Here is a 19910-nt window from a genome sequence, read left to right on the forward strand (position 1 = left end):
CACATCAAATTGCATAAGATCAGTGATCACTTCAAGGGAACCAAGGTTGCTTTTAAAAATATTCAAACACAGGGCCATCCTCTTTGACCCGGAGACATGTCAAGCGGCATCTAAAACGTTCCACTGCGGTACACTGATACTTCCTTGAGTCCAATGTATACCTGTTATAGACCGATTATAAACTGCTCATAACAGCATGTTAATGAGTGTTGATGAAGTGAAGGGAAAAGGTAGGGATGAGAAGACGAAATAGATGTTTCAAAATGCACTTTATTCAGAACGGAAGTGGTGCTGGCTATGAGTATATGACTGCGCGCATAGCAAGGACTCTTATGAAAGAGGGAGGGGCCAAAATGCCAAGAGGGAGTACGGATGACTGACTATTGCATGAATCCAGTCCAGACCAATACAATAGATTTCATATTAACTTAAAGATGGAATCTGCATTAGGGGAAACGGCACCACTGTCCACCCCAGCACCTTTGTTATCATTTTTGTGTGGTGGACAGAGGTGAGCATGCTAGCAGATACCCATAGACTTCCAGTCATTGTGCTAACGCTAGTTAGCATTGGCTTGCAAAACTACCTCCAACTTCCTTCATACTGGACACAGAGACATAAAAATAGTATCCACTAGTTCATCTGACTCTGGGGAAGTAGACACAAAAATCCAGAAGTGTCCCTTTAAGGATTCCAGCTTTAATATGAATAATATCAACTTGCTCTAAAATAGAATATTCTGAATTATTTTCAGATCAAATATTATGATTGACGAGTCTCTTGGCTTTCTGACTCCTCCCCCTTACATGATAGGGTAGAAGGTTGGATGACAGAAGACAGTTAAAATAAGTAGAATTATGGTTTTACATGACAAAATGCAAGGGGTCCTGCAGCAGCAGAATCCTGAGAACACATGGGTGTTTAATAAAAACAATTGAAATACAGTGCACGTCTAGAGTTACCAAAAGTTACGAACAGCCGAGAATGACAAATTGGCTGGCAGCTGGTTATTCGTGTTATTCGGGATGCATTGAATGTTAAAATATCCTGCTGGAGCAGGCTACTCCACATTGACTGACAACACATTAAAAGCTATGGAAGACCAAAGCATCAACTAGGACTTAGCAATTCCATTCTAGCTGTCATCATCATCATCATCATCATCATCATTGCCAGTCCTACTCCATTCAGTGAAGGCCACCCTTTTCTGTGGACATGACAAGAGAGAAGACAAAGCCAATGTCAGAACAGACAAGCCCGTCTCTAATAATCTCTAGCGCTACAAAAACATCTAGTTTCCATTGAAGCAAATGATCACATTTCACCAATTAAAAAACGCCAGTACAGTGATACAGTGCAGCTTCAAGATAAACTACGAAAGACCAAAGCATTAACTAGAGCTTATCAATTCCATTCTACTTGTTATCATCCACATCAACAATAGTAACAATAACACATTTGATATGTATAGCGATTGTTCATCATCATCATCATCATCATCACTGACAGTTCTACTCCCTTCAGTGAAGGCCACCGTTTTCTGTGGACATGACAAGAGAGAAGACAAAGCCAATGTCAGGACAGACAGACAGACACACGCACATACAGACAGACAGAGACTGACGCTACTATTAATCTCCAGATCTACGGATATCTTGTTTTTTTGCATTGAATAAAATGACGACATCACTTCAGCATTCTCAGTGACACATCAATACTGAAGTACAGTACAGCTTCAAGATAATCTGTTAGTACTCAAGCTACAGCTAGAAACCACAAGTATAGTGACCCCACAACCACACTACAGCCAACACCTCAATGCCTTGGCTCACTACAGCTTCTGCTCACGACGGTCCCATTCCACTACGGCCCTACAGGCCACTGACAAGGGTTGGGTCCATTCCATTTAAACTCAAGAGTCAAATTGAATTGACTGAATTGAAATGGAATCGGCCCCAACTCCGGTCATGTTCCTGCTCGACTACATTGCAGACGCGTGCCCGATTTTACAACGCCTGGATAGGTTATATAACATATCAGCTAACCACGTCATATGATATAGCAATCTGATGCCCGACTGCACAGTCCATGACGTGGAATGCAACCATTGGTTTATGCAACGCATGCGTATCTAGTCGGGCAAGAACTCGACCTCTGCCATTTACATCACTAAGTGGGACTCACACACAGAGAGCTACAACAGCCATGCGGCTATGGGAGAACTTTAGAGCAGGTGGGTGAAAGCACATAATCACAGGATGAAAGAGATAATGACGATGAAAATCTATCGGAACTGAGAAGCAATAAGGGGTTGAGAAGTGGAGCGAGAGATGGAGAGCAAGGGGGTGTTTCTATGTGAGGCCACACTCATTAACATGAACCCTGACCTCAGGGTCGTGTTCATTAGGACACGAGGGAACACTTTTTCAAAAGTTTTGCAACAGAAAACAAAGATGAGCGTTTCTTATTGGACAGGTTCATGTAGTCCCTTCCCGATGTCAGTTGTTTTTCTTCCATTTGGTGCCTAATGAACACCACCCAGGTCAGGGGAGCCATCTGTTTAGAGGACATAAGGGTTAGTTTTGTTTCCCCGAGAATTCCTGTTACCTGTAGCATCTGGCTGCCGATGCCCTCTCTTTCCTTGTATGGTCGGATGACCCCGTCCTCGTGGATGAAGCGAGGCGGACGCAGACTCTCCACATCCTGGGACGTCTCAGCCGCCCTCTTGATGCCCTGGAAGGTGCTGCTGGCCATGTCGATGATGCCTCCAGTGGGTCTGGCCACAGCACCCACTAGCCCCTTGCCCACACCCTTAAAGAAGCCCGCCGCACCCTCCTTCTGAGCACCTTTAATGGGCTTGGTGACAATCCCTGTGATCCCACTGACAAAGCCCTGAGACGTAGAAAAGGCGAGTGTTACAGACAGAGCAGCAGAGTTGAGAGAGAACCGGCCTGAGAGACTGTTTTTACTGCTCAGCTATACTGGTTGTGTTCAATTGACAACAATGCTCATCTTCAATTTTGCTACGTTGGGTCCTACTGAACAGGTCCCGGTTGTGCTGGTGTTGCTGGGTCAGACTATCAGAGACCAGTTAGGCTGTACTGGTGTTAGCATACTATAGTAGGTCAGACTCACAGACACCAGTCCTTTGCCTCCGCGTGTCAGGCCCTCTCTCAGGCCGCTAGGCTGCTTGTTAATGGCCTCCCGTCTCTTCTGCTGGTACTCCTCGTCCATCGTCATGGCAGCCACACCCTTCGCCATGGCGCCTGTGATCCTGGAGGCAGCGCCCGCAATGCCACCTGGGAGAGGGGACAGCGTGAACACACAGTGGAGAAGAGAGGGGGGCCAAGTAGATAGGAGAGAGAAGAGAGAGATATGTCAGGGGGGGAACACAGTTAAGTCGGAAGGGGAGGGATGGCAATGAAGGAACTAAAGAGAATCAAGGTTAGCAGAAAAGAGATGAGCGAGAACATTACTTACCTACTGCTCCTCCTACCAGCGCTTTCACCCCCAGCGCCATACCCTCCACAAACTCCTCTGGCCCCTGGATAGCTCCCTGGGGAAGCCCAAAACAGAGTTACTCCGATACATGCCATCTACATGGATAACTACCGCACTGTGTCAAGTATTACACATCCATACTGGTAGTGTTTGGTGCTACAAGGGATTTAGCGCCTACCTGGTGTGGTTCATATTGGTTGTACTGTGGTCTCACCTGATAGGGCTCGTAGAAGAAAGCCTCCACTCCCTCCGACAGACCTCTAATGAGTCCAAAGGGGTTTCCCAGCACGTCCAAGCCCAACACCAGCACATACATCTGCTTTATCGCCTGGGACACAGATGAGAACACGGCTCAGTCGTGTATCATAATAACTCAATGAGTTGTTAGAAAGGGGAATCCTAACATGAGGAACCTGGCTTGAACTAACATTTTTCACATGAATCATTAATTGAAGTGGGAACATTTGCATTGGACGTGCACATTTTCAGTTAGGATTTGGCCATTAGAGCCCACTTGGAGTGGAATGTGTGTCAGACGTTACCTGTTTCGAGTAGTGTCTGATGACCTCCCATTGTAGTTGCTGGCGAGTGCGAAACTGGAAGGTCAGCTCGAAGAAGGCCAATCTAGGGAGGTTGCAGAAAATGACTTTGGGTCAGACACTAGCGTAAATGTATACAATAAAGGACATGGTTGAATAAAGCCTTGCCATAAGCAAATAATTAACATTAAGAGGTTTTGTAGAGTCTCTGTATGGTGTGTGTGTGTGTGTGTGTGTGTGTGTGTGTGTGTGTGTGTGTGTGTGTGTGTGTGTGTGTGTGTGTGTGTGTGTGTGTGTGTGTGTGAGAGAGAGAGCGAGCCATTGCCATTTCACATTATATACATTCTACTCTGGTTAAGCCACTATTTCCTATATTCTCAGAGTTGACCCTGAGTTGGCTCTAGAAAATGTCTCCTCCATATTTATTCCCCTGGCAGATGAACACACCCTATTAAACAATTCAGAGTCAAAAGATAGAAAACCAAGGGTTAGCTCTTCGGGGCCATCTGAGCTCATTCAGATGAATCAGGTCTGGGCCAAAGAAAGAAAACCTGACTTTAGTGCACTGGAAATCTTTCAGACAATTTAGAAAACAGACTTACTATCTCAAGTAAGAAAGCCAAATCAAGCTCCATCTCTGACTTCTGGTGATTCTTCAAAATTGTGGAAAACAAACGCACAGAAGCGTACAAATTCCTCTTTTTCCCTGCCATGCAAGTTGTCTGACTGGCATCACAACTGAGAAGAATGGGATAAGCGATGCTTTTATTCATCATTTTATCATCATCGACAGGCTTTTTATTTGAGAGAAACGGTGGTTTAATTGACCCTAGTCTGTCGATCAACTGCTCTTCCCTCTGCCAGCCCTTAACAGATTCACTAGAAGTTGAATCAGCTTTCATTTCAACAATTTACTATCTGTCATGTGCTAGATGCCTTGCTTAAGATTGATGTAAAACAAATACACGGGGGCTGAAATGCTTGTTCCATTTTTGATGCAGCCCTCTGCCCCCCTGATTGCTGAATGATTAACCTGTATTTTTAACCTGACGATTATATCTGGTACTATCCTCGAGCTTTTGAAGGCGGCCCGTGTACTACCCCTTCAAAAGGTGGTGACCCTTGTGAACTAAATAAAAACATTTTAAAAATCGCCCTATTTCGAAACTTTCTTGTCTAGCGAAAATATTAGAATCCTTGATTAATTCTCAGCTAAGATTATTCTTATATTTGAAATGTATTATAAATGTACATCAGTCAGGTTTTAGACCAGGTCATGCCACTAGTTCTGCTGCATCCCTAGTTGTACTGTACGGATAAAAGGCAAGCTTTCGTTACGGTTGATCACTCACTGCTAATCTAAAGGTTTTCCTCAATTGGCCTAGACCAGGCTATATCTACTGATGGTGTTAAAAATCAGGCTTCCTGGATATTACGAAAGGTGTCCTGAAGGGGTCAATTCTGGGTCCTGTACATTTTTACTGTTTACACTAACAATATTGATTTTTAACCTGCACTTGTATGCCAATGATACTGTTTTGTATGCTATTGCCCCGACTGTTGACCAGGCTTTATCTGAACTACAGTCTGCCTTCATTGTATTATGATACTGTTGTGTATACTATTGCCCCCACTGTTGACTAGACTATCTGAACTACAGTCTGCTTTCATTCTATTACATAATAACTTTGACCTGAAATGAGTATTGAATGCAGGTAAAACTAAGTATACATTATTTTCTGGAGCAGATAAATATACCTCTGATGATTTAAGCATACAGCGGTACTTCCTTTAAAAGTTGCGTCATACGGCAGCAAGCCATTGTTACCATTAATGCTAGTTAGTGCTAGTTTTATGTAAGAACACAGTATATGGGATTGATTTGAAGATATTTAGCTTAATTAATTAGACTAATATTATGGTGCTTCCATCCCAAGAAAAACGAAAACCTCAGGGTTGGAACGTAAAATATGGAACGTAAAATATGGCGCTGTATAACGTGACGGTCTGGAGAAGGCTACAGTACTAAGAGCATAACATTTCCACACCCTAATTGTAGTCTAACCAATACCCAAACGGAGATTCAGTGAAAATAAACATCTAATTGATTTATCAAGACCAGTCCCCATGCTTGTCTCAGAGCAGCATAACATTTCCACACCCTAATTGTAGTCTAACCAATACCCAAACGGAGATTCAGTGAAGGGGCTTATATTAATAAAATGCAAATGAATTACTTAAAAATCATACAATGTGATTTCCTGGACTTTTGTTTTAGATTCCGTCTCTCACAGTTGAAGTGTACCTATGATAAAAAATTACAGACCTCTACATGCTTTGTAAGTAGGAAAACCTGCAAAATCGGCAGTGTATCAAATACTTGTTCTCCCCACTGTATATATAAAAAAATATATATATATATATTTTGGAGATTTCGTTTTCAAAGTGTCTTAGACCGCTGCGCCACTCGGGCGCTGTACAATGTGACCGGTTGGGATTAGGCTACAGTACTACAGTAAGAGCAAAATAATCCTAACATTTCCACACACTAACTGTAGTCTAAGTTTCTCTAAGAATAAACACCTTAGTGTAACAGTTTTAGTAAGTAACACTGAAGTCGTGCACAATTATCAGTTCCTATTTGGTTGATGGCGCCCATTCATTGTCAGTTAGAGACACAGTAGCGCCTTGGGACCCAAAAGCATAATCAGTGCTTTAACTCTCCCATGCGCTGGTCTGGAGTGATGAAGTGGTGACGCAGGCTACCGTACTAAACCACAAATTACCTCTAAATCCCGCAGCATAATCTCAAAACCTTTAGTGGAACAACCACTGTATGTACTTTGGATGGTGTCTACAATATTCATGTCCCTTATTACAAATATCTGGGCATCTGGATAGATGAAAAGCGGTCTTTTAAAAATAAAATTGATAAGTTAGTTAAGAAACTGAGAATAAAAATGGGCTTCTACAGAAATAAGGCCTGCCTCTCGCTAAATAGTAAAGAGCAGATTATTCAGTCAACGTTCCTATCGGTCCTAGACGACGGCGACATCATCTATATGCACGCACTTCATTAAAGCAGTTAGAGGCAGTTTATCATAGCGCACTGCGCTTTTTTACGGGTGCCAATTTTGGCTCTCTTATCGTTTTGACGTGACGTACAGTAGGTTGATACATTGTCATGTTCTCATTTATAAATCCCTTTTACAAAAAGTCCCACTGTACCTAACATCTTTACTAAACTTTAGACATACGAGTTACCACACCAGGTGTCAGGGATGGTTAACTCTGGGAATTCCTTTGGTCTCTACTGAGTTAGGTACATCAGGTACATCGTCATTCTTGCTCCTTATTTGTGAAACAATCTTCAAAATGTTCTTAAATGTGATGTTCTGGTGCCTCTAGTGTAATTCAGAAAGCTGATTGAGGACCTTATTACTGATGAATATGTTTGTTTTTTATGACCGTGTTCTTTCTGCTTGCGTTTCGTATTTATATTGATGTGTATATTTTCTGTAATTCAGGGCTCATCTGCTTGGTCTCAGTAGGACTCCCTGATAAATGAAAAGGTTAAATAAAACAAAAGTGTATGTGTACATACTTGAAGACGACATCCTGCACGTCAGTGAGGGTTGCTCCGATGCTTTTCAGCAGCAGATTGAGGGACTGGACAGGGATGATCTCGGTCTCCCTCTTCTCCTTGTTACCATCCTCTCCTCCAGAACTCAGAGAGAAACTCAGGTGCAGCTGCCAAACAAACATGCCTCATAAATAGATCATCCCTAGGGCAGTTTTCCTAACCCGATGATGTGACCAGGAAAAAGTCCAAGCCCATACGTTTTTACTGGTCAGAAGCCCTTACTATGGTACATATTTGGTCAGTAACACTTCGTTACAATCGCTAGGCCATTTAGTCATGGTTTGTCCTAATGCAATTTATAAACTGGTGGTTCGAGCACGGAATGCTGATTGGCTGACAGACGTAGTATATCAGACCGTATACCACGGGTATGACAAAACGTTGGTAACCAGTTTTTAATAGCAATAAGGCACCTTGGGGGTTTGCAATATATGGCCAATATACCAAGGCTAAGGGATGTGTCCAGGCACTCCGCGATACGTCGTGCATAAAAACAGCCCTTAGCCGTGGTATATTGGCCATCTACCACACCTACACGTGCCTTATTGCTTAAAATAAAAATACACAGTGAACGCACTGTGGTGACACCGAAGCTTACCTTGATAGGAGAGATGTGGAAGTACTCATAGAGACTGATAGGGGACGTGTCAGTGGCCGAGACGTCGTTGAGCTCTGTCTTCAGATACTCTATGTCCTTCTCAAACAACTCCACCTGAACACCACACACAGAGACAGACGAGAGATACAATGGTCTTAGCCCTGATAGGCTCTTTGCACATGCTAGTTCAGTTTAGCTTTCTGGTTTGTTACGAACTCAGAAGCTAATTGAACTAGCATATGCAAAGAGCACCACTAGAGATTATTGAGGCTACTGTAATTGAGGTAGGTAGTGGGTTGTGGTAGTAATGTGGGGTGGTCAATTGTGGGGATGAGAGATGGGGGTCTCACTCAACATTGTGCTGCCTTCTTTATAGACCTTTCCAAGGCCTTACACACTGTTGACCATCAAATGTTGACCATCACATTCTCATTCAAAAGGTTAACTGAATTGGGCCTGGATCAGGCTTCTTGGAAGTGGTTTGAGAATGATCTGTCAGACAGGACACAATGTGTGATTTCTGATGGTGTTCAGTCTAGTTTCCTGGGTATTCTGAAAGGTGTACCACAGGGGTCGGTATTGGGACCTGTTCTCTTGACTATTTCTATAAATAATATCAGTCTGTAAATATTAAGCTGTATGCAGACAATACTGATATGTATGCCATCGCCCCAACTGTAGAACAGGTGTTGTTCGAGCTGCAATCTGACTTTGTTGCCTTACAAAAAGTCCTGGTTGGTTTAAAATGTGTACTTAATGTGGGTAAGACTAAAATATATATATTGTTCTCTAATTCTCACAAAAATGTTTCAGATGGACTACATATTTATTCATTGAACGGTTCTCCCATCGATCGTGTTCCCGCCAATAATTATCCGGGCATTTGGATTGACAAGGATTTAACAAAATATATATATATAATAATAAAAAAACGGATGAAAAAAAAAACGATTTAAAGTGGGCTTATTTTTTAGAAATAGATCTAGATAATCCCTAAACAGCAAAAAGCAGATTGTACAGTCAATTTTCCTGACAGTTGTTGACTACGGTGACACCATTTAGCAGAACACAGCAGCCACTCTTAAACCTTTGGATAGCATTTACTATAGCGCCCTTACTTTCATCACAGGTAGGGCTGACCCCAATTAGTTGACTGATCGATTGTTTGGTCGTTAGGCTGTTGGTCGACCGAGATTGTTTTAGTCGAGCAGTAACAAATATATTTGCACCCATCTCAGTGAACTAATCCATTGCGGAGGCCGAGACTAAAAGCCAATTATTGCTTAATTCGAAAACATGGTCAGAAGCTCCATATGGAGGGTTTGACGCAACTGCAGAGCCTCCAGAGGCCAAATCGAGCTCCGTACCGCATCACTATGTGCCTCCCAAACTCTAACAATGCGGAGGGCTCTGTGTAGCTCCGGATTAACAGGATTGGTTGACGGTAGGTGGGGGCGGTACGTCCAGTATCAACACAAACTCACTTGACAACAGCTCTGCACTGCTCCGCGAAGCACAAGTAGTATGAATGTCCTGACTTCTGATGAGGCCATTCTTGCCCTGACTTCTGCTGAGGCCATAAATGCTGCATGGCCAATGCAGACATTGGATTGACCATGGCTCAGATGTACAATGCACTTCTCTCTCTCCAGAACGCGTTCTCCTGCCAATTTTTGCAAATGTATTGTTTCATAACTTCATTGTGCAAATTGTTTGCATTTGATTGTTAGTGTATATCTTTTTGTACTTTTGACCCCTTTATCCTCCCCAATTTCGTGATGTATCCAATTGGTAGTTACAGTCTTGTCCCATCACTGCAACTCCCGTACGGACTCAGGAGAGGCAAAGGTTGAGAGCCATGCATCCTCCGAAACATGACCCTGCCAAGCCGCACTGCTTCTTAACACACTGCTTGCTTAACCCGGAAGATATGCCGCACCAATGAACAACTGGCGACCGAGCGCGAGGAGTCGCTAGAGCACGATGAGACAAGGACATCCCGGCAGGCCAAACCCTCACCTAACCCTGTGCGACTCGGGAGGCCTATCAATTCCTCATGAGGTATACAGTGCATTCGGAAAGTATTCAGACCCCTTGACTTTTTCAACGTTACAGCCTTATTCTAATTTTGATTACTTTATTTATTTTTTTACTCAATCTACAAACAAGACCACATACTGTCAAAGCAAAATCAGGTTCAGAATATTTTTTAATACATTTGCAAAATTAACTGAAATATCACATTTACATAAGTATTCAGACCCTTTACTCACTACTTTGTTGAAGCACCTTTGGCAGTGATTACAGCCTTGAGTCTTGGGTATGATGCAAAATCTTCGCATACCTGTATTTGGGGAGTTTCTCCCATTCTTCTTTGCAGATCCTCTCAAGCTCTGTCAGGTTGGATGGGGAGCATCGCTGCACAGGTATTTTCAGTTCTCTCCGGTTCAAGTCTGGGCTCTGGCTGGGCCACTCAAGGACATTCAGAGACTTGTCCCGAAGCCACTCCTGCGCTGTCTTGGCTGCGTGCTTAGGGTCATTGCCCTGTTGGAAGCTGAACCTTTGTCCCAGTCTGAGGTCCGGAGCAGTTTTTCATCAAGGATGAAGCTTTACTCCATCAATCCTGACTAGTCTTCCAGTCCCTGCCGTTGAAAAACACCCCCAAAACATGATGCAGCAACCACCATGCTTCACCATAGGGATGGTGCCAGGTTTCCCTCCCAGACGTGACACTTGGCATTCAGGCCAAAGAGTTCAATCTTGGTTTCATCAGACCAGAGATGCTTGAAAACAAAGATTTTAGTGTCCAACAAGCTTTCTCTACCCTTAACCTTGTTCTGACCACCTTTCCAAAACAAAGGTAATGTGGTTTGGTAAGAATAATGCCCCTCTCCCACAGGTGTGATTACAAACCGCTGAAGTTTTAGAGATTGAGGTAGTCACCTCATACAAGTACTTGAGAGTATGACTAGATGGTACACTGTTCTTCTCTGAGCACATATCAAAGCTGCAGGCTAAAGTTAAATCTAGACTTGGTTTCCTCTATCGTAATCGCTCCCCTTTCACCCCAGCTGCCAAACTAACCTTGATTCAGATGACCATCCTACCCATGCTAGATCACGAAGACAATTTATAGATCGGCAGGAAAGGGTGCTCTCGAGTGGCTAGATGTTCTTTACCATTCGGCCATCAGATTTGCCACCAATGCTCCTTATAGGACACATCACTGCACTCTATACTCCTCTGTATACCCGTCGCAAGACCCACTGGTTTACGCTTATTTATAAAACCCTCTTAGGCCTCACTCCCCCCTATCTGAGATATCTACTGCAGCCCTCATCCTCTACATACAACACCCGTTCTGCCCTGGGTCGATCATCTTTTCAGTTTGCTGCAGCTAGCGACTGGAACGAGCTGCAACAAACACTCACACTGGACAGTTTTATCTCAATCTCTTCATTCAAAGACTTAATCATGGACACTCTTACTGACAGTTGTGGCTGCTTTGTGTGATGTATTGTTGTCTTTACCTTCTTGACCTTGGTGCTGTTGACTGTGCCCAATAACGTTTGTACCATGTTTTGTGCTGCTACCATGTTGTGTTGCTACCATGTTGTTATGTTGTCATGTGTTGCTGCCTTGCTATGTTGTCTTAGGTCTCTCTTTATGTAGTGTTGTGTTCTCTCGTTGTGATGCGTGTTTTGTTCTATATTTATATTGTATTTATTTTAATCCCAGGCCCTCGTCCCCGCAGGAGGTCTTTTGCCTTTTGGTAGGCCGTCATTGTAAAAAATAATTTGTTCTTAACTGACTTGCCTAGTTAAATAAAGGTTAAATAAATTTTAAAAACATTTAAAAAAGGGTCAGAGTTGTTTAGGTGCTTTTTGGCAAACTTCAAGCGGACTGTCATGCCTTTTACTGAGGAGTGGCTTCCGTCTGGCCACTCTACCATAAAGGCCTGATTGGTGGAGTGCTGCAGAGATGGTTGTTCCATCTCCTCAGAGGAACTCTGGAGCTCTATCAAAGTGACCACTGGGTACTTGGTCACTTCCCTGACTAAGGCCCTTCTCCCCTGATTGCTCAGTTTGGCCGGACGGTCAGCTCAAGGAAGAGTCTTGGTGGTTCCAATCTTCTTCCATTTAAGAATGATGGAGGCCACTGTGTTCTTGGGGACCTTAAATGCTGCAGAAATGTTTTGGTACTCTTCCCTAGATCTGTACCTCGACACAATCCTGTCTCGGAGCTCTACGGACAATTCCTTTGACCTCATGGCTTGGTCTTTGCTCTGACATGCAGTCAACTGTGGGACCTTTTATAGACAGGTGTGTGTGCCTTTCCAAATCATGTCAAAATCAATAGAATTTACAAAAGGTGGACTCAAAGTTATGGAAACATCTAAAGGATGATCAATGGAAACAGGATATACCTGAGCTCAATTTTGAGTCTCATAGCAAAAGGGTCTGAATACTTATGAAAATAAATGTTTATTTTTATTTTTTTTATAAATTAGCAAACATTTCTAAAAAACAGTTTATGCTTTGTCATCATGGGGTCTTGTGAGTAGACTGATGAGAATGTTTAAATTAGAATAAGAATAAGGCAATAACATAACAAAATGTGTAAAAAGTCAAGGGGTCTGAATACTTTCCGAATGCACTGTATCACCAGTAGTACATTCACCATTTATTCCTATAATTTCTAATCTATAATATTTGTTACTTTGGTTACGGTCCTTTCTTTTAATGCATTCAATATTATTATTCCAGTCTGCCTGTTTTCATTGTCAGAGTGGACACATTGTTTGCGGAGTGCACAATCTATGCTACACTTGTGAGAAACAAGTTTAGGATTATTTAATTCCATTTATGAGTTCCGTCAATTTAGTCATTGTCTTTTATTTGGAGCGCTCCTGTCGATGTTGAGTAATGATGAGCACACACAGAAGTGGGCCTATAGGCTACCTGGCCTGCTCGCCAACGTAATCATATAAAATTGCCCATTTGGGGATCTGATAGTATTTCTGATTGGCTTAACGCACCACCACTAATAACCTCTGGAGCTTCTCAAAGTAATGTTTTCTTCACCTCAAACAGCAGGAAAACAAAGTATGTTTTTACATGCATTGAGAATTACAATAGTTCCTCAATGCATTTGAAAAATATTTCTAGTGCTCGCCCTTTTGATAACCACTCAGAGTGAAAGGGAAACATGTCATGCTCTGATACAGCATTAACGTCATAAAATAGGCTTCTTATCAGTGTTTGACTTGGACTGAAATAGGTTCCGGTACTCATTTTGGGTGTGGTACTGTTTATATTTAGGTGCAGGAGCTCAACAATACTTTTGAGCTAATATTCAATACGAGGAACAGGAGCTCAAGCAGTAGAACATTTGAGGTGCCGGTACTCAGCTCCGGTGAGCTCCTGCCCAAGTCAAGCACGGCTTCTTACCCCTTGCACAAATAGCCTACAGCTGTGTCTGTCCCGAGCTCACAGGCAGAGGAAACTCTGAGGGCCCAGAATATTTTATACAATGTTGGAAGTTCACTAGCACAAGCTTCGGGCTAGACCCAAGTTTATACAATGTTTTAAGTTTGTTGGAGACAGGCCATGTGTAGCCAATGTGATTTATAGGATATTTATTTTTTAATCAGGATATTTTCTGTATTTATTTGTTTAAATAAATGTATTTATTTGTTGGCTTTATGTAGGCTATTTTTACATAGTTGGCAATAGAAGTGACTTTTTAGGTTCGTATCATTTTCATTTAGATTTGGATAGAATTTGATTAACCACATGACAATGAGCTATGAAGATCAGTAAAAGTGGTCAGATAAATTGGCATTCCACATGAGAAAAGGTTACCGACGACTCATGTGGCCTATTATCGGCAACTTCAGGAGAGTAATGCCAGAATCTGCAAAAGCCAGCTGGAACGGGAGGAGAATATATAGTTGGATCAGGTTAAGTTTTGCCTTCTTCTGGTTATGTAGCTCTAGTGCCCTCTTCAGGCAAAAAAAAAGTCAGCTTAAAGCATCAGACAAGCTCAATTTATTTATTTAACCTTTATTTAACTAGGCAAGCCAGTTAAGAACAAATTCTTATTTTCAATGACAGCCTAGGAACAGTGGGTTAACTGCCTTGTTCAGGGGCAGAACGACAGATTTTCACCTTGTCAGCTCGGGGATTCAATCTTGCAACCTTTCGGTTACTAGTCCAACGCTCTAACCACTAGGCTACCTGCCGCCCCAATGCATATAGTTGATTTTATTAAAAATATAAATGGAAAAATACAAGTTTAAACCTTTTGAGCAGTCGAAAGAAGACGACTTTTGGTCGACCAAGATTATTTTGGGTCGGAGACAGCCCTAATCTAAGATTTACAGTTTTTACAAAGATCTACTACACAAGCTTCCGACTTACATAACTCGTGTTTTTATACTTCAACGACAAAGTTATCAAACCCGTTCACAGGGTTGGTTAACTCTTAAAGGTTCCTCGGGTCACCACCGAAATAGGAAATTCCGCTTTCAGTTTTAATGCACCTCCCTACTGGAACAATTTACAAAACTCATTACAAATGGATGTTCTGGTGCCGCTCGAGCAATATAAAAAGTGTTAATTGAGGACTTAGTAGCTGAGAAATGTAACCGTTTTTCTTCAATTTAGTGTTGTGACGTTATATTTGACAATGTATTTGGATTGTTGCATTGCTGTGATCAGGGCACCCTTGAGAATGAGACCCTTCTCTCAATGGGTTTTCCCCTGCATAAATAAAGAACAGCACAAATAAAAACCTGCTGCTCTGACGTCATCACGCTGGCATTCTCCGGAGTGAACAGATCCAAGACGGCATAGAGGAAGCCCAGGTCCAACTTCAGATCCATCTCCTGGATTAGCACCTTGAAATACCTGACCACAACATGCCAAGAAAGGAATGTTGTTATGTGTGGTTGAGAGAGAGAGATATGGGAAGAAGATGAACTATAGCGATGGACTCACTTGATGCGTGAGATATCAGAGTGCCCGGCTGCCCTGGTAACAATGCTGATGTCGGTCAGAGGTTTGGGCTCTACGGGAGAGAGAGGAGCAGAAACACCCATCACGATGTGTTTATCCAGAGTACCTCAGTAAAACAATGCCTATGGATGCGTCCCCAATCACTCCTTTTGCCTATGTAGCTATTTAGACATCCTTAATAAAGATGAGCAAATATGACTATAATGAGCATGTATTGTATGCTCCAACATTTTTTGATAATTATTTTATTTTATACTAATACAATTGCTCAGAGAAAGAGGTTTTGTTTAACAAGTAATACAAAACAAGAAATACAAAAAAGATAGGTCAAAATGATTGACAGCCTGTTTTCAATACATCACCTTGCGAGGGTAATGGCACTCGAGCATTTTTCTAAAATGTTTTACGAGACTGGAGAACACATTGGGAGGGATCTTAGACCATATCTCCATACAGAATCTTTCCAGATGTCCACATGACATCATCTGCGCTTCTGGAGTGCCCTCTTCAATCCAATTCAAACCACAGGTTCTCAATGGGATTCAAGTCCGGAGACTGAGGTGGCCATTGCAAAATGTTGATTTAAACCATTTCTTTGTGGATATCGTCTTGCTCGTCTTGTCATTTTTTGCTCATCTTTATCAAGGGTGTCAATTTTATACCCCACTCTATGCAAGTGTAAATGCACAACACAGAGAGACTTGGACAGAGCTTGGGACTGACCTGAGTCCATGGTGACAGACTTAGGTAGTTTTATAGGGTAGAAGACATATGGGAAGATTGCTCCAGGTAGCTGATTCTGGATCTGTGGAAAAACAAAAGCACTCAACAACAAAAAAATCCCTCCAACCATGTCTCCAATGGGTCAGCATGAAATCGTTTTAATTGAACGGTTGGCAAGATAAACAGTCAATGTAAAAACTCTATCGTATGGTTGGTGGTCGGGAGGGGACCCACCGTAGAGTTGGATAGAATGCACACTTTCCAACTCTCTGGGGACCCACCTGTATGCGGTTGATCTGGACACGGTAGGCACTCTGGCGGGCCGATACGCTGTACTCCACCTTCACACCTGGCAGGAAGCTCCTCCTGATTGGAGCGTCATATGGCTGCATCATCCTCATGTCTTGCCCATTATGGGTTAGAGACACCTGATAACACAGTTAGACTTAGGACACACACACAACCGTGCTAGCAAAACTAGGAACAACGTCTACTTCTAGAATTTCTAAAGCTTTCAAGGGGGTGGTATGGTATATATGGTACCAGACAGAGGCATAGCCAGTTGCTGCCTGACCTGGAAGTTGTTCTCCAGGTCTAAGATGACGTTGTCCACTGGTCCACTCTCTGTGTACTCTTTGAAGTGGGTCTCCAGCAGCTCGGCATCTTTTCCACTTAGGGGTTTCCAGCGAGACTTCTTCTTTGGCTTGGACTCCCACACCACGTCTGAACTACACACACACACACACAGGAGGAAAGCACACTGAACATGCTGCACTGAATTTGAAAAGGCATGTTCCCACAAAGTAGTCAACTGTAGCACAACCATACCATTGAGTGTATATACGGTGTTTGTATGTATGGTTACACATGTTTTGTGTGTGTGTGTGTGTGTGTACACACACACACACACACACACACACACACACCTGGTAATACCGATGAAGGACACCTCCTGGCGGCTGCTGTTGTTGACCAGGGAGACGCCCACGTCTTGCAGGGAGAGGATAATCTCCTGTTCGGCCAGCTCGGCCTTCTCACTCTCACACAGCAGCTTGTAGATGCGTCTGTCCTCAGTGAACAGCGCCACCCTCTGGAGGCCCTCGTAGAACGAGATAAGGTACAGCTTGCCCTCCTCGTTCACGTCCAACCGCAGGTCCTACACACGGAACAAGTGCCCATCAGATGGGAAGTAATGCGCGTTTCACTTTTAAGTTGCTCTTTTGCTTTGTAGCCACAGCCATAACTCACACAACAAAATTATATACCATATCAGCTTTTAATTGAGATTTCAGGGAACTAATGAGTCCAGGCAACAACAGTTGCTATCATTTGACAGTTGATTTGATTTCAACAATATATATCTTTCTGGTTATACTACGGTTTGCATTCTGTCTCACTACTGTGGCTGGCATGCCACAGCACCCAATCTTCTAATATTTTAACTGGGTATATATGTTGCTTCCCTTGTAAAACTGCTCAGCTCATCAAGCTAGTATAAGGGGGAAGAAAATTCAGTAACACTTAACTTTCTGGCAGACTTCACTAATCCCTACACTAATCCTATTGAGGATTGGAGCCTTAATAAAAGTCTGATTAAAGCTTTGTGTGTGTATAATGATGGGCTAAGCCATATTAAGCAGCTGTTAAAACATTAAGCAGAAGATGATAATCTATAGTTAAGTCTGACACCTGTGTGTCATATTGGTCTAAAGTACTTTATACAAGTGTGCGTCAAACTAATAAGAAACACTGATTTTTATACCAGACTTAACCGTAGTATCAATCCAAATGTTGGAGAATGTAACATTCCACCACCGTTAGAGCAAAAGGGGCGTAAATAGAACGCTGTGGTACGATACCTCTTCGCTCTTCAGCTCGCCGCTGTAGCTGCCACACTGCCAGGCCAGGGAGCGCGACCCAGTGGGCTCAGCCCAGGTGTAGTACATTGCCTTCCCGGGGATTAGCTTGTCCTTCTCCTTCTGACTACTACTCACACACACACACACACACACACACACACACACACACACACGAGTTAGAAAGCACACAAGACCACCAGAACCCCACCAAGAGGAAGATAGACGACGGTCAGAAAAAAAAGCCGCGGTCATGAGAACGTAGCCACGTTACACAGCCCAGGCACCATGAAAAGAAACCCAAGAGCCCATTTGCAAATCAACACTATGGAGAGAAGAAATCTGACCCATTAATGGAGGTGTCGAGGCTACTATCCAATTTGATCATGTTGTCGTTCTTCCTCCAACAAACGAAAACAACCCCCCCCCCTTCCGATCAAAGAGAAAGAATGATTCAAATCATCATTATTGCAGAAGACACAGGGAAAGAGGAGGATGAAGAATGATTGGCAGGGGGGGGGGGGGGGGGGGGCAATGGAAATGGTGGCATGAGGGAAAATGGAAGGCGTATGGAAGCAGAGGTCGGATCCCATTGGCAGAGACCCATCCAAACAGCAGCAGCCAAAACTAAGTCCCACTATAAAAGCAAAGACCTGGAATTAAGGGGGAGGTCAAAGAGCAAATGGTCATGACACTGAAGCCGGAGCTCCTCCTTGATCACTCCACTTCCTGTAGTTTGGTCACTATCAAATCAGATGACTTGGTCTGTTGAACCATACAGTGATATTAATGTAACGCAATATTTTTCAGCTTTTATAAAATGCACATTATCAATTTCCTTGTTGAGTGGCATGTAAAGGAGTAGATCCGGCTCAAACACCAAAATGGAAAGAAAAGCTCTTCCCCTACACCTTCGGTTACCTGGGGGTCCAGCTCTGTCCACACCCTGACCACAGCTCAACTATGAAACGGGAACACAGAGACCACATCCCATACTGAATGTGTGCATGTTCAAATAGAGATCTACGGACCATGCCTTTTGCATTAGTCATTGCATGCTAGGGAAGGCATTTGAAGTTCCCCAATATGTCCACCCTTTCTGTGTCAGAGTGGGTGAGAGCAAGAACCCTTGTGGGGCCGGGGCCTGCTACCTGGGCTGGGTCTCCTCTACTGAGAAGGAGAGGCCGAGCAGCTCGTCTGCCACCCATTCTGATGAATCTCTCCGAAATCTGCCCGGCCAAGAGGTGTGGGGAGGGAAAAAGTCAGACTTAAACAAAAACAAAACAAATCCATCAACACAAAGTCAGACCAAAAAAGTCAGTAACAAAAAAATATGGATTGAAAAACAAATTGAAGAAAAATAAGTGTCCGTCACAACAAGTCACAAACCAAAGGAAATGGATCCATGCAAACAGACAAACCTACATCAACACAAAAGCCAAGAACACGAATACCTTGTATCAAAACAAATACATGCAGCACATCCTGGGAAGTTTGCTAAATATATATAACATGCAGATCTCATTCAGAAACAACATTTGGAATAGTACAGAGTGTAACACTAATTTTGTACTGTTTACTTCTATCCCCATAAATAATTGCCACCATCTCATGGACATTTCTAAAAGGAAAGATGAGACATCCCAAATTTAAGATGCGACAAAAACAGGTTTTATTTTAGGGCATTGCGCCTGTTGAGAACAGTAAAACGTGACCTATATAATGAAACACATTTCTGCTTATTGCCCCATTACCGTTTTCCCTCCCCATCCTTTACCTCTGGTAGAACTCCACAGTCTGCTCCTGGGTGTGGTTGATGATGAGGAAGGGGGCGGCCCCGTCGTGGTAGTCAGAGAAACGGATGATAATCGAGTGGTCTGATAGGTTCACATCCACAATGACCCCGCCCAGCTGGAACAGTAAAGCCAAATTAAAAACAGAAGTATTAGTACTTTACTGAACCCAACGTGGGAAGTGGATTTAATCGTCACAAAGCATCAACTTATAAAGTAGTTACAAACAATGTATGTG

The 19910-nt window shown here is 43.0% G+C and overlaps 1 protein-coding gene across 6 annotated transcripts in view; it reads right to left on the reverse strand.

Annotated features, from left to right (window-relative positions):
• LOC129826033 (intermembrane lipid transfer protein VPS13A-like) overlaps positions 1 to 19910 on the reverse strand; it is a 52753-nt gene that overhangs the window by 4721 nt on the left and 28122 nt on the right. For 3 of the 6 annotated variants that reach the window (XM_055886303.1, XM_055886301.1, XM_055886300.1), the window contains exons 51-66: positions 19657 to 19790; positions 19031 to 19108; positions 17883 to 18009; positions 16950 to 17179; positions 16598 to 16751; positions 16305 to 16451; positions 16024 to 16105; positions 15283 to 15352; positions 15078 to 15192; positions 8282 to 8395; positions 7645 to 7790; positions 4044 to 4125; positions 3716 to 3829; positions 3481 to 3556; positions 3136 to 3299; positions 2608 to 2892 (exon numbers count right to left, since the gene is read on the reverse strand). In XM_055886303.1, coding sequence (XP_055742278.1) covers positions 2608 to 2892; positions 3136 to 3299; positions 3481 to 3556; positions 3716 to 3829; positions 4044 to 4125; positions 7645 to 7790; positions 8282 to 8395; positions 15078 to 15192; positions 15283 to 15352; positions 16024 to 16105; positions 16305 to 16451; positions 16598 to 16751; positions 16950 to 17179; positions 17883 to 18009; positions 19031 to 19108; positions 19657 to 19790 — 2118 coding nt within the window. Of the gene's footprint in view, positions 1 to 250; positions 1208 to 2607; positions 2893 to 3135; positions 3300 to 3480; positions 3557 to 3715; positions 3830 to 4043; positions 4126 to 7644; positions 7791 to 8281; positions 8396 to 15077; positions 15193 to 15282; positions 15353 to 16023; positions 16106 to 16304; positions 16452 to 16597; positions 16752 to 16949; positions 17180 to 17882; positions 18010 to 19030; positions 19109 to 19656; positions 19791 to 19910 lie in introns of those variants that run through there. The other 3 variants (XM_055886305.1, XM_055886304.1, XM_055886306.1) reach the window with 2 other exon arrangements.

The sequence above is a fragment of the Salvelinus fontinalis genome, chromosome 28 (genome assembly GCF_029448725.1).
Source record: "Salvelinus fontinalis isolate EN_2023a chromosome 28, ASM2944872v1, whole genome shotgun sequence".
In the NCBI taxonomy this organism is placed as follows: domain Eukaryota; kingdom Metazoa; phylum Chordata; class Actinopteri; order Salmoniformes; family Salmonidae; genus Salvelinus; species Salvelinus fontinalis.